Here is a 14,517-nt window from a genome sequence, read left to right on the forward strand (position 1 = left end):
GTAATATTATGAATGTGACAATTTTGTATTAAGTTTGCATTTTTTGTTTACGCTATTGGACGGTCATTTGGTTTTTGCTGCGGGTGGGAATCCATTGCCCCCTGAGAAATCGTCTTACAGCGGAACATTTCTAATAGATGAAGAAGGCAACCTCGGTATAGAATAAAGACACGGACAGGACGACCTTCTGAGACTAACACTGATTTCAAGAAATACATTACAGAATGCCTCCGGATATGACACGATTTCTCTTGTCACATTACATCCAGGGTTCTAATAACGGGATTCCTGTGAAGAAAAAGGGAAAAAAAAAAGTTATTATATCTTTATTAAAGTGAATCTCCACCTTCATCTTTATATTGCTTTTAGTAAGCGACCTCCAGACCCCAGCTTTACCCCAAACTATTTACCTGTCATTAGCTGCATTTATATCAGAACTGGAGTACAGCTGATAGCAGTGAAAGGCTCAGCTCCTGTGTCTCACTAACTAAGGTTAGTGAAATTGTTCTGGTTAGGCTGGAGTCACACTTGCATATGACTCGCGTAAGGATTAAGTTGCATCTCCCGCAACAGCCGGCCGCTCTCCAGACAGGAGCATTCAGCTGCATATACTTCTATGCAGCTGCACATACTTCTATGCAGCTGCACACTCCTGTCCAGAGAGTGGCCAGCCGTGTGCCGGGTGATGCAACTCGATCCTCGCATGAGTCACACGCAAGTGTGACTCCGGCCTAAGCAGAACACTCAGAGGAAGTGTTGACCCAATCACTGCCATCATCTGTACTCCAAATGAGTATTTACTGATATCAATGTAGCTGAAGATAGGTAACTAGACTGGGACAATGCAGAGGTCTGGAAGTCACTTATCTGCAATATTTTTTTAAGGGCATATATAATAATAATAATAATAATAATAAAAATATTTATATAGCGCTGTTAATTCCACAACGCTTTACATACATTGGCAACACTGTTCCCACTTTGGGGCTCACAATCTAGGTTCCCTATCAGTATGTTTTTGAAGTGTTGAAGTGTGGGAGGAAACCCACGCAAACACGGGGAGAACATTCAAATTCCTTACAGATGGTGTCCTTGGTGGCATTTGAACTCAGGACCCCAGAGCTGCAAGACTGCAGTGCTAACCACTGAGCCACCATACAGTGCTAACCACTGAGCCACCATACAGTGCTAACCACTGAGCACTACAAGACTACAGTGCTAACCACTGAGCCACCACAAGACTACAGTGCTAACCACTGAGCCACCACAAGACTGCAGTGCTAACCACTGAGCCACCATACAGTGCTAACCGCTGAGTCACCATGCCACCCTGAAGATAAATCAAGTAATAACATGGACATAAAAAATGTATAAAGATGGAATGAAAAATGTCAGAGCTTTCATAAACTTGTCTGTCCCTGGCCTTCAAGAGAAACTGTGTCTAAGTTTTTGCTGTAGCATAAAGTAGGGTCAACGATTCTAATTCTGACATTGGGCTTCTTGCTGTAGTTTTGACATTCACTGGTTTATGTTCTGCATCCCTGCCAGTCTTCTCAATGATGAGCAGGTCTCAATATGTATGAGCTTTTGCTATTCCTGCCACATCCCCACCATCCCCACCAATTGGCAACTTTCTGCCTATGCACAGTGTAAGCAGCAAGCTGTCAATCAGTGATGTGAGCGGAGTTATACAGAGCTCAGCATTGAGGGAACTTACAGATTTGCAGACTTTAGCTAAACTGTGCCAAGAAAACCAGTAAGTGATACATCACTAGAGTCAGGATCTCAGACCCTTTTTTATGCTATCTTTGGAATGCAAAACAAAAGTCTTTTGACAGACCCCCTTTAAGGGAGTGGGTACCATTTAATGAGACCTCCAAATTGTATATTGCAAATTTGGGGTGTCCTGGGCTGAATTGGTGGGTTTGTAAAAACCCAGCCTATAAGTGGGTGTTTCATGGATGAGTAAGGGGCATTCTCAGGAGGGATGGCTGAGGGGCACTACCAGGAGGGACTTCAACCTCACCGTTTCCCCAACACAATGATGATGGTAAGTATGGACTCGTGGATTATCCATGAAGCATCCAATTACTATTTTGAGATCTTTTAAATATTTAATCCTTTTATTTCACCATGTAGGTTTGCTTAGTCAGCCGTATTGATTTAGCTTTCAGAAGCCGGCAGCTTTCATCTACTTCCCAGTGACTGAGGGCGGCATATAACAATGATGTCATAGCACCAACGCCAATGAAAGCTGCCCGCCACTGCACGCTGGCTACACAGGAGGGGGCCGCGTGATGTGGGAGCCGTGGAGGGCGAGCACAACGCTTGTTTGTGTTTGCATTATATAGAACAAGACATATTTACCTGGAGAGGCACAATATATACCAAGAGGGGGACAGTAGATATCAGGAGGGGCCCAGGAGGGAGACAGTATATACCAGGAGAGCTCCAGGAGGGGGACAGTATATACCAGGAGTGCTTCAGGAGGGCGACTTTAGATACCAGGAGGGACCCAGGAGGGGGACAGTATATACCAGGAGTGCTTCAGGAGGGCGACTGTAGATACCAGGAGAGGGACAGTAGATACCAGGAGGGACCCAGGAGGGGGACAGTATATACCAAGAGGGGCCAAGTATATACCAGGAGGGGGACAGTATATACCAGGAGTGCCCCAGGAGGGCGACTATAGATACCAGGAGGGACCCAGGAGGGGGACAGTATATAACAAGAGGGGCAAAGTATATACCAGGAGGGGGACAGTATATACCAGGAGTGCCCCAGGAGGCCGACTGTAGATACCAGGAGAGGGACAGTAGATACCAGGAGGGACCCAGGAAGGGAACAGTATATACCAAGAGGGGCCAAGTATATACCAGGAGGTGGACAGTATATACCAGGAGTGCCCAAGAAGGGCGATAGTAGATACCAGGAGGGGTGCAGTAGATATCATGAGGGAGACAGTATATATCAGGAGGGACCCAGGATGGCGACAGTATATACCAGGAGGGGGACAGTATATCCCAGGAGTGCCCCAAGAAGTTGACAGTAGATACCAGGAGGGGGACAGTAGATACCAAGAGGAGGACAGTATATACCAGGAGTGCCCCAGGAGGGAGACAGTAGATACCAAGAGGGGGACAGTAGACACCCAGAGGGGGATAGTATATACCAGGATGAGGGACATTTTTACCAGGAAGGGGTTATATATACCAGGACATGGCCTAGAATGGGAAACATATAAAGCAGGATGGGGGAGATATATACCAGAATGGGGGACATTCTTACCACGATGAGGAACAAACTTACCAGGATGTGGGGAATATATATCAGGAAGGAGCCCAGGATGGGGAACATTAGAACATGATATGGGACTTTACTACATAATGGGGGGAGGGCAACTTGTATGTCTTTATAGAATTTAGAATGCTAAATGTATACATACATACATACATATATATATACACATCTGACCAACATGAAGGGGAAGGTCTAAATTTTGCACTGGAGCCCATCAAAACTCTAGTTACGCCACTACCTAGAGAAATATTCACACTCTTCCGAAATTACCTTGTATAGGTTTTTGTAGATAAAGCAGCAGAGTTGGAGACTATACTTGTCTTCTTCCCACCCCGTGAGACCTTGAGAGGACACAGTCTACATAAATGTCCCAGAAGTCCTGTGCCAAACCGTCAAAGAGCGCCTTATGTTTGGGATTGTCCGATACCTTCAAGTAGATCATGAAGTCCCAGAGCCCCATGATAGTATCTGCCATTCTGAGCTTTTTCATCTCCAGCTGACGTGATGCCCCTTCCCAACACTCATCAATCTCTCCGAAGTTCCCGGAGCGTAGACCTATACGGGGGTCTTTCTTATACACAGATCTGCCATACATTGAGGTCACCATAAGTAGGTAGATCAGCTGCAGATACCAGCTACTTGGAGATTCCATAACTCGTCTGGAAACAAAAAAAGTAAGAAATATGTGAAACATGTACCTACATGAGTGGAGGCTACACAATGCATGTGGTGATCTAGGTCATATCATGTCCCTTCTTGAAGACTTACAGGCAGAAGATGAAGGGCATATGGAAACGAGTAGGAGAAGACTACACAGGGTTTGAAGACACATAGGTCTCAGTCCTTCTCACTCTTGTCTACAGAAAAACTTTGACCAACACCCATAAGGATAGGGGCTCAATATTATAGTTGTTACCATTGTTTCTGGTTCTCTGTCTTGTCTAAACTTTGTAGGGTCCATACAGAACATTAGCGTCAATTTATAATTTATGCGTGGCAAGGTTTCTCCTTGTAGAAGACTTATAGGTCACTTGGTGCTTCTCTGGAAATTAAAAATGCAAATATCCTCATCAGTGAGGAAGAGAACGGTATATCTAGTGCCACCGATTGGAAGTAGCAACCCTAAAACTCAATATCGACCCTTTAACGAGCCACATGACTTGGGGTAAGAAGCCAAACCTTTGTATTTGAAGATACGTGTTTTGAGGTGTTTGCCTCTCATCAGTGCAAAGCAGGAGGACTTGGTTGCATAATTGATTGGCCTCTGACATGGTGTCTAAGGGATAAGATCTCGCCTTATGGACAGTAACAAACTGAGACTTACAGGCCAAGCAATGCTCCTCTGTGAATTTAAATATGCAAATTGTCTCTTCAAAGAGGAAGAGGACAGGAACCCTAGCTCCAACTATTGAGGTAGGAATCCTAAGTCAATATTGAACCCACTTAGCCAAATCAGATCTACTGCTTTGCACTGATGAGAGCAAACACCCTGAAACATGTTTCTGTAAATAAAGTGTCTGGTTTGGCTTATAATCAGGTGGCAAGGCTTGTTAAGATGTTAATATTGACTTTTAGAATTACTACCCAAATAGGTGGCATTAAAGTTCAAGATCTCTTGCTTCCTGAAGAAGCTATTAGCATTTTGCAGGGCAGTGCACCATTGTGGAGAATGGGGGTCCCTGATCTGTGAGGGGCCGTACGTGTCAACACCTTTCTGCATTCACTTCTATGGGAGTTATGCAAACGACCAGACTAGGTGGAACTGTGGTTAGGGTCTTTGGCTTTGCCCTCAACCACGTCACTGCCTCTGGTGTCTTTATCGTGTTCCTGGTTTACATTTCACAACGGAGCTCTTCCTAGTCACGGGTAAAGCTTTCGCGCATTGATCTCCTAGCAGTCCTCAGAAAAATGGTGCAGGTGGCGGCGCATGCGCAGATTTGGATCTCATCTCAATGACCAGCTGAGATCTCAATATGCTCATGCACCGCCACTTCTGTCATTTTACTGGAGACCGCCAGGAAATCAGTGTGCGCAAGTGCCGTCACCAGCGCTATTTTCCTGAAGACTGCCAGCAGATCAATGAGCGCAAGCGCCGCCTGCGGCTAGGATGGTGCCAGATCGAAATTTAAAGCAGGAAGACGATAAAGACCCCAGAGGCAGAGGAGGGGCTGAAGACCCCAACAGTCCTGATCCCGAAGCACGAATCTATGATACCAAGAAAACTTCAAACCCTCATTACACAAATTCTACAAAACGAATCATTTCAATCAGTGTAATGGCGCAAATATGGCCATGTCTGTACTTTAGTAAGTACAATCCTGCTGACTGGTTAAAAAGTACATAGATAAAAGTCTTTTATGGAGCCGAGCCCTCTGAGCCAGCTCCATACGCTCGCAGCCCATACATGATGTGCATCGCATGTCCGGAAAGGGTTAAAGACTTAAGCTGTCTCTCCATACGTCTTGCTATGGCATCTCAAGTTGTAAACTTTTACCAAGTCGCTCCCTGTCTACTACTGTCCGGGCGTACGGCTGCCATAACGCCTGGCACTAAAATCTGCTTGCCATAATACTGTCAAAGCGCAATTTTGCAGCTGCCACTAGAGGGAGCTCACTACACACAGAATTACAGCCCATTGAATTCAAAACTGCAAATGTTTTATGCGGTGAGCGCCCACTAGTGGTGGTTGTAGTAGGTAAATTATTTTAATCATCATTAATTACAATTCTGCTACAAAGAAATTCCTTATTATAAAAACAATCTGGACAGATTTATTTATTTTTTAAACCTAAAAACATATTTCAAGCAACAGAACACGACAAGTTTTATCAATTTGAAGGAAATGATAAGAATTCTATTTGATAAAAGTTGGGATCAAGATCATGTTCCATGACTTAACTTCAAATAAAATTTGGACCGTTCTTACACGGACGTAGGCAGCCATTATTAATATAATTTCTATGAAAAATCCACAGTAATTCTTCAGGTTCAAATCACACAGTAAATTGTTTCAAATTGTGCAACCAGCTCTGCTACATCCACATATTGCATCTAATCTTTCCTTAAGTAGAGGGAAAACTTCCACTTTCTTACAGGCAATTCTGCAAATGAGCTCTCCTCCAGAAGGAGAAAACCGGACACCAACTGCAGCCTCATATACCGACGGGCGTCCGACTGGATCACACCAACTGCCACCTCATATACAGACGGGCGTCCGACTGGATCACACCAACCACCGCCTCATATACAGACGGGCGTCCGACTGGATCACACCAACTGCCACCTCATATACAGACGGGCGTCCGACTGGATCACAGCTAAAATGATAGAATTTACCCTACATGACAATCATTTAATCAGGAAGGTATCAGTTTTACTTACATGCAGGGATTAAAGTGATGCCTGAAGAAAAAAAAGAAGAAAAAAAAAATCAGTGTAAAGAATAAGTGAACAATATAAAGATAAATATATGGAAATATCCAGTGATATATCCATAATTAATAGATAAATAAATAAAATAGATTTAAAAAAATAGATAAGATAGATAGATAGATAGATAGATAGAGGGATAGATAGATAGATAGATAGATAGATAGAAGATAGATAGATAGAGGGATAGATAGATAGATAGATAGAGGGATAGATAGATAGAGAGATAGATAGATAGATAGATAGATAGATAGATAGAGGGATAGATAGATAGATAGATAGATAGAGGGATAGATAGATAGATAGATAGATAGATAGAGAGAGAGATAGATAGATAGAGGGATAGATAGAAGGATAGATAGATAGATAGATAGATAGATAGATAGATAGATAGATAGATAGATAGATAGATAGATAGATGGATAGATAGAGGGATAGATAGATAGAGAGATAGATAGATAGATAGATAGAGAGATAGATAGATAGATAGATAGAGGGATAGATAGATAGATAGATAGAGGGATAGATAGATAGATAGATAGATAGATAGAGAGAGAGAGAGATAGATAGATAGAGGGATAGATAGAAGGATAGATAGATAGATAGATAGATAGATAGATAGAGAGATAGATAGATAGATGGATAGATAGAGGGATAGAAAGAGAGATAGATAGAGGGATAGATAGATAGAGGGATAGATAGATAGATAGATAAAGGGATAGATAGAAGGATACATAGATAGATAGATAGAAGGATAGATAGAGGGATAGATAGATAGATAGAGGGATAGATAGATAGATAGATAGATAGAGGGATAGATAGATAGATAGATAGATAGATAGAGAAGACAACTGTACCACCTCAAACCACCTGTGAGAGTCTGGCTCAAGATATTTGACAGCGTCATCACCCCTATACTGCTGTATGGCAGCGAGGTATGGGGCCCATTGACCTATCCAGACCAAACGAAGTGGGATTCCAGTCCAACTGAAGTCTTCCATCTGGAGTTCTGCAAATATCTCCTCCAAGTCCATCGCAGCACCTCAAACATAGCCTGTAGGGCAGAGCTGGGCCGATTCCCTTTATGGCTCAGTATACACAAGAGGGCGCTATCACACCAGGCGCACATACAGAACAGCAACCCCAGCTCCTACCATCATAAAGCCCTGCTGAGCCAGAGCCCAGAGCAAGCCAGGAACCCCGGCAGCCAGTCCAGCCAAAGTCAGCAACACCCCCTGACAAAAGCCCAAATAAAAGAGATCTCTGAGAGCTGCAAGATGCAATACATAGAGGACTGGAAGAGTGAATTAGAGAACTCCCAGAAACTCACCATCTACCGGTCACTGCGGAGGGACTACACTCTGGCCCCATATCTGGAAAGGCTACGCCACCCCAAAGACAGGCAGACCCTGAGCCTGTACAGACTGAGTGCCCACAGCCTAGAGGTGGAAACAGGGCGGCACCGACAGACATACAAGCCGCGGGAAAACAGACTGTGCCAGCACTGCCAGCAGGGGGCTCTGGAGGACGAGGCGCATTTCCTGCTGCACTGTGACAAATACTCAGCAGTGAGGGCCTCCCACTTCCAGAAACTTACCGCTCATACCCCGGACTTTCCATCCATGGACGAGGAGAGGAAACTCCGCATCCTACTCGGGGAAGAGGAATCAAAGGTGGAGATCGCCGCCCAATATGTCTCCACTTGTCATAAGATGAGGGGTACTAAAGACCTCCAAATGGGCCATCACTCCCTAAATTGTGGCCCCAACGCCCCAACCCCACAACCCTAACCCACTCCCCTTTCACACTTCTTTTTTTGCTTTGGCAATGCTAATAGTTTTTTGGTCCTGCCAATAAAGCCTATTTGATTTGATTTGATTTGATTTGATTTAAAGAGATAGATAGATAGATAGATATGACATAAATGGATAGAAGATAGATAGATAGATAGACAGATAGATAGATAGATAGATAGATAGATAGATAGAAGGATAGATAGAAGGATGGATAGATAGATAGATAGATAGATAGATAGATAGATAGATAGATAGATAGATAGATAGAAGGATGGATAGATAGATAGAAGGATAGATAGATAGACAGGATAGACAGAATAAATAGATAAATAGAAGGATAGATAGATAGATAGAAGGATAGATAGATAGATAGACAGGATGGACAGAATAAATAGATAAATAGAAGGATAGATAGATAGATAGATAGATAGATAGATAGAGGGATAGATAGATAGATAGATAGATAGAAACACTCTTCCAGACCTGAACTGTCTTCTGATGAGAGGTAAGGAGTGGGACTGCCAAGTGAATTTTTATATTGAAGACCCTCCTACGTTCCTGCGTCACATCCAGGGGGTCTGAGTCAGTAGTATCTCTCCCATAGAATAATGTGTTATGTTGAGATCACTACTGTGATACATGCAGAGGAATAAGCGCAGACATGATGCCTTCCTATCCATCACTCCTTATAACAGGGACCTGGACAAAAGGGTGCATTACCCAAAAATATATCGGATATGTTAGGGGTTCACTCTTTAATCATAACTGCCTTGTCCCTCCACCTTTTCTTCCAAGAGCCATAACTTTTGTATTTTTCCACCTCCATAGCTGTATTGGATTGTTTTTGTTGCAGGACAATTTGTATTGCAATGTATTTGAGATTAAGTTTTAACATAGCCATGAAGCATGTTATGGACTGCAACATATGTAGAAGATCACAACAACCATAAGTACAGGAATGGAGCATCAGGACCCCCATTTGTACCAGATTGCAACACCAGAACCACCATCAGTACCAGAATGCAGCATCAGGACCACCATCAGTACATGAATGCAGCATCAGAACAACTGTTTGTACATGAGTACAACACCAAAACCAACGTCAGTACATGAATGCAGTGTCAGAACCACCATCACTATATGACTTCAGTGCCAGAACCATGGTTAGTACATGGATACAGCCCTAAGTATAGTGCTGTGATCAAATGAAATGTCAGCCCCATACATGTATTACTTGAACTTACAATTCCTAGTATGTCCTTAAAGGGCTTATCCACTAGTAGAACAGCACCTTCTGATTCCACATTTCCCCCAGGTAAAATAATAAAGCCTATACTCACCTCCCGTTCCAGCAGAGCCTCAGTTCGCGTTCTTGGGGCTCATGTGGGGTTGTGACCTCACTTGGGCCCCGCATCCAGTCAACGTGGGCTTCTGTCTCCCCACCTTTGGGCCAAATAAGCAATCAACAGGAAGTGAAAGGTAGTAGCTGCACTCTTTTCCTGTTGATTAACTCGTTTGGTCTGAAGGCAGAGAGACAGAAGCCAACGCTGACTGGATGCGGGGCCCACGTGACGTCACAACCCCACGTGAGCCCCGGGAACGCAATCTTGCTGGAACCATGCTGGTACAGGAGGTGAGTATAGGCTTTATTATTTTACCCTTGGGAAAACGTGGAATTAGAAGGGGTTGTCCTAGTAGTGGTCAAAGCCTTTAAGAATAATGAGATTTCTCCTGTGCCTCCCCCATGCTCTGGAATGCTCTACCCAGCATATCAGACTCTTGCCTACTGTTGAAATCTGCTAAAGGAACCTGAAAACCCACCTCTTCTGGCAAGCCTGCAACCTGCTGTATCCCTCAGTCCATTATACCACTGCACAACCAGCTCTACCCCCATCTACTGTACCATCACCCATCCCTTGTAGACTGTGAGCCCTCATGGACAGGGTCCTCTCTCCTCCTGTACCAGTCTGTGCCTTGTATTGTTCATGATTACTGTACTAGTGTACGTATGCCCCTTTTCACATGTAAAGCGCCATGGAATACATGGCAGTGTGTGTGTGTATATAATATATATATATATATATATATATATATATATATATATATATATATATATATATATATATATATATATAAAACATCCTCTGTCTATCTTTATACAAAACATGTATCTCTGTATCCACCCATCATTTGTGTCTGGCTGTGTCCTCTCCTCCCTTTCTCTCTGACTGAGTCTTCTCTCTGTGTGTCCGGAACGTTTCTTCCGCTGTACTGTTGCTGTGGGAACGCTAACCGGAGCGCACCGCTGCTCTCATATTGACTTCTGCCCGTGTCCTCTGTGCGGACCATGGTGTGCGCCGGCAGAGCGCTGCTCCGGAAGGTGAGCCGTCCTGTACTACCACCCCCATCCTCCGTCACTCCACAAATCTCAGCCTGTGCCCCTAGGAAGTGCTGGGCTTTGTGCTCCCCCTGTCACAGTGTGCCTCCAGGGTGTGCTGGGCTTTGTGCTCCCCCTGTCACAGTGTGCCTCCAGGGTGTGCTGGGCTTTGTGCTCCCCCTGTCACAGTGTGCCTCCAGGGTGTGCTGGGCTTTGTGCTCCCCCTGTCACAGTGTGCCTCCAGGGTGTGCTGGGCTTTGTGCTCCCCCTGTCACAGTGTGCCTCCAGGGTGTGCTGGGCTTTGTGCTCCCCCTGTCACAGTGTGCCTCCAGGGTGTGCTGGGCTTTGTGCTCCCCCTGTCACAGTGTGCCTCCAGGGTGTGCTGGGCTTTATGCTCCCCCTGTCACAGTGTGCCTCCAGGGTGTGCTGGGCTTTATGCTCCCCCTGTCACAGTGTGCCTCCAGGGTGTGCTGGGCTTTGTGCTCCCCCTGTCACAGTGTGCCTCCAGGGTGTGCTGGGCTTTATGCTCCCCCTGTCACAGTGTGCCTCCAGGGTGTGCTGGGCTTTATGCTCCCCCTGTCACAGTGTGCCTCCAGGGTGTGCTGGGCTTTGTACTCCCCCTTCCAGGGTGTGCCTCCCGGGTGTGCTGGGCTTTGTGCTCCCCCTTCCAGGGTGTGCCTGGCTCCCCCCCCCCCTTTTTATATATAGAAGGTTCCTGGGTGGTGCAGTATATAGCGCCCACATTAGTAAGAGGGATGTCAGTGTGATCATGTCCCCAGAGCAGGAGCAGTAAGGATAATCCCTGTTACCCCTTCCTATCTTTTCCTGCTTCCGTTCACATAACAGGGCTGATAATTGTGGAGTGATTTGTAGTTCTGAACGACGCCATTCATTTTACCAAATGATGTAATGGAAATGGGAGCAAAAATCCAAGTGCGATAAAATGGTTAAAAATAAATGTTTCCAACATTGATTTTTTTTTTAATGGTGGTCATGGTTTAGTAAAAATGACCAGTCAGTGCGATAATCCAGCTCATCACGGTTTGGACAAATCCTAGTTTGCATCCTTGGATCTCGCTGCTGTTTTCTGTAGGTGCCGGCTGTATAACACAGCCGACGCCTGCCCTGTACGGCACAAGCTCAGCTCCTGAGCCGCTTCTTACATCCACATCCTGACGGTGATGTAGAGTCACATCAGGGTGCACACATTGGTTTATAGGTACGTTATTGTATGATGTTCGTGATCTTGCAGCTTTTATCCTCATATTTCTTGTCTGGTTTTAATTTCATGTAGTATGGAAACCTCATAGACAACCTGAGGATCCTGGTGAAGGGCGGCCCCGGAGGTATGGGCCTTCCTCGGCTAGGTGGAGAAGGCGGCAGAGGAGGTGACGTTTGGGTGGTGGCGAAAAGTGGAGTCACAATGAAACACATAAAGGACAAGTTTCCTCAGAAACGCTTTGTTGGTGGTGTCGGGGTTAATAGTAGGTGAGTCCTGGTTATCTGAATATTTAAGTCATGCAGTCACATGGAGACCTGAGACACCTGTTCTCGTGGTGCTCAACCCCCTGGTGTATAACATCCAGCCTATCATTCCCTGGTGTATAACCTCTGGCCACCCCGCCATGCCATCTACAGTTACTACCATGTGACAGAGCGGCCGGTGGTGCGGAGCTCACTGATACCAGCGCAGTCTTGTAATAGGAGCCACAGGGGAAACAAGTCCGTTCATAACATTTCTTCCTCCTGAATCTTCCCCATCAGCTGTGAGTGATAATATTGAGAAGGGGAAGAAACTGCAGCAACTCAGCCACAAAGTGGAGACCCCGTAACATTACAAACCGGGGGGCCGAGTGCTGAGGAGCAGAGGGCAGAAAAGTCACCAACACTTTGTTGACTCCATAACTGCAGAGTGCAGACCTCCTCTGGTAACATCAGCACAAACACTGCGCCCGCCAGGAGCTTCATGGCCAAATAGCTGCAGTCGTACATCACCAAGCACAATGCCGAGCCGTACATCACCAAGCACAATGCCGAGCCGTACATCACCAAGCACAATGCCGAGCCGTACATCACCAAGCACAATGCCGAGCCGTACATCACCAAGCACAATGCCGAGCCGTACATCACCAAGCACAATGCCGAGCCGTACATCACCAAGCACAATGCCGAGCCGTACATCACCAAGCACAATGCCGAGCCGTACATCACCAAGCACAATGCCGAGCCGTATATCACCAAGCACAATGCCGAGCCAGCCATACATGACCAAGCACAATGCCGAGCCGTACATCACCAAGCACAATGCCGAGCCGTACATCACCAAGCACAATGCCGAGCCGTACATCACCAAGCACAATGCCGAGCCGTACATCACCAAGCACAATGCCGAGCCGTACATCACCAAGCACAATGCCGAGCCGTACATCACCAAGCACAATGCCGAGCCAGCCATACATGACCAAGCACAATGCCGAGCCGTACATCACCAAGCACAATGCCGAGCCGTACATCACCAAGCACAATGCCGAGCCGTACATCACCAAGCACAATGCCGAGCCGTACATCACCAAGCACAATGCCGAGCCGTACATCACCAAGCACAATGCCGAGCCGTATATCACCAAGCACAATGCCGAGCCGTACATCACCAAGCACAATGCCGAGCCGTACATCACCAAGCACAATGCCGAGCCGTACATCACCAAGCACAATGCCGAGCCGTACATCACCAAGCACAATGCCGAGCCGTACATCACCAAGCACAATGCCGAGCCGTACATCACCAAGCACAATGCCGAGCCGTACATCACCAAGCACAATGCCGAGCCGTACATCACCAAGCACAATGCCGAGCCGTACATCACCAAGCACAATGCCGAGCCGTACATCACCAAGCACAATTCTGAACCATACATCACCAAACACAATGCCGAGTGTTGGATGCAGCAGTGTAAAGCCCCCAGCACCGGACTGTGGAGGAGACATGTTCTGTGCAGTGATGGATCACATTGCTCTATCTGCGTCTGATGGAGGAGTCTGGGTTTGGTGACTGTCAGCAGAACGTTACCCCCTGACTTCACTGTGCCCCCTGTACAGTTTGGTGGAGGAGGATAAAGCTCTCAGCTGTTATCCGGGATTGGCCTTAGATCCCTAGTTCCAGTGAAGAGAAATTTTAATACTTCAGCAAAAGACATTGTGGACAATTGTATCTTCCAGCTTTGTGGGAACAGTTTAGAGAAGGACTTTTACTGCACAAAGTCCATACGGCCATTATGGGGGAATTTAGTGGAAGAACATGATCGGCCGCACAGAGCCCGGACCTCAACCCCATCCAACACCTATAATTAGAATAGGGTTTGTGATCCCGGCCTCTCCCCAATATCAGTGTCTGACCTCACAAATGTTAAGGTTGAAGGGGCAAAAATTCCCATTGACACCTCCGAAATCTTGTAGAAAACCTTCCGAGAAGAGCGGGAGCTGTTCTATCTGCAGAGGGGCCGACTCCATATGTCTATGAATGTAGAATGGGGGGTCAGAGAAGCTCCTGTAGGTGTAATGTGGGGGTGCAGAGGGTGCACTTACTTATGTCTATATACCGTACTTACAGCTGTG

General features: G+C 45.9%; 2 protein-coding genes across 3 annotated transcripts in view; one reads left to right on the forward strand and one right to left on the reverse strand.

Annotated features, from left to right (window-relative positions):
• FAM237B (family with sequence similarity 237 member B) lies at positions 1-9,980 on the reverse strand. Its single transcript, XM_075315601.1, has 4 exons — positions 9,866-9,980; positions 6,682-6,702; positions 3,571-3,959; positions 1-288 (listed from the first exon to the last, which is right to left on the reverse strand). Exons 1-3 carry the CDS (start codon positions 9,937-9,939, stop codon positions 3,611-3,613), a joined length of 444 nt encoding a protein of 147 aa, XP_075171716.1. The 5' UTR covers positions 9,940-9,980; the 3' UTR covers positions 1-288; positions 3,571-3,610.
• Positions 9,981-10,797: 817 nt separating this feature from the next.
• The window catches only part of GTPBP10 (GTP binding protein 10), a 49,376-nt gene continuing 45,656 nt past the window's right edge, over positions 10,798-14,517 (forward strand). For both annotated transcript variants that reach the window (XM_075315599.1, XM_075315598.1), the window contains exons 1-2: positions 10,798-10,905; positions 12,197-12,390. In XM_075315599.1, the coding sequence (XP_075171714.1) occupies positions 10,873-10,905; positions 12,197-12,390 (227 nt within the window). In that variant the 5' untranslated portion in view covers positions 10,798-10,872. The remainder of the gene's footprint in view (positions 10,906-12,196; positions 12,391-14,517) is intronic.

The sequence above is a fragment of the Anomaloglossus baeobatrachus genome, chromosome 6, assembly GCF_048569485.1.
Source record: "Anomaloglossus baeobatrachus isolate aAnoBae1 chromosome 6, aAnoBae1.hap1, whole genome shotgun sequence".
Classification (NCBI taxonomy): Eukaryota; Metazoa; Chordata; class Amphibia; order Anura; family Aromobatidae; genus Anomaloglossus; species Anomaloglossus baeobatrachus.

Excerpts from the sequence above, each read along its gene's own strand:
- FAM237B (XM_075315601.1), bottom strand. The coding sequence starts at position 9,939 with ATGCGGGGCCCAAGTGAGGTCACAACCCCACATGAGCCCCAAGAACGC. Across the intron at positions 6,703-9,865 it reads AGGCTCTGCTGGAACGGGAG|GCATCACTTTAATCCCTGCA; the intron begins GTGAGTATAGGC and ends TTTTTTCTTCAG. Across the intron at positions 3,960-6,681 it reads CATCACTTTAATCCCTGCAT|ACGAGTTATGGAATCTCCAA; the intron begins GTAAGTAAAACT and ends TTTTGTTTCCAG.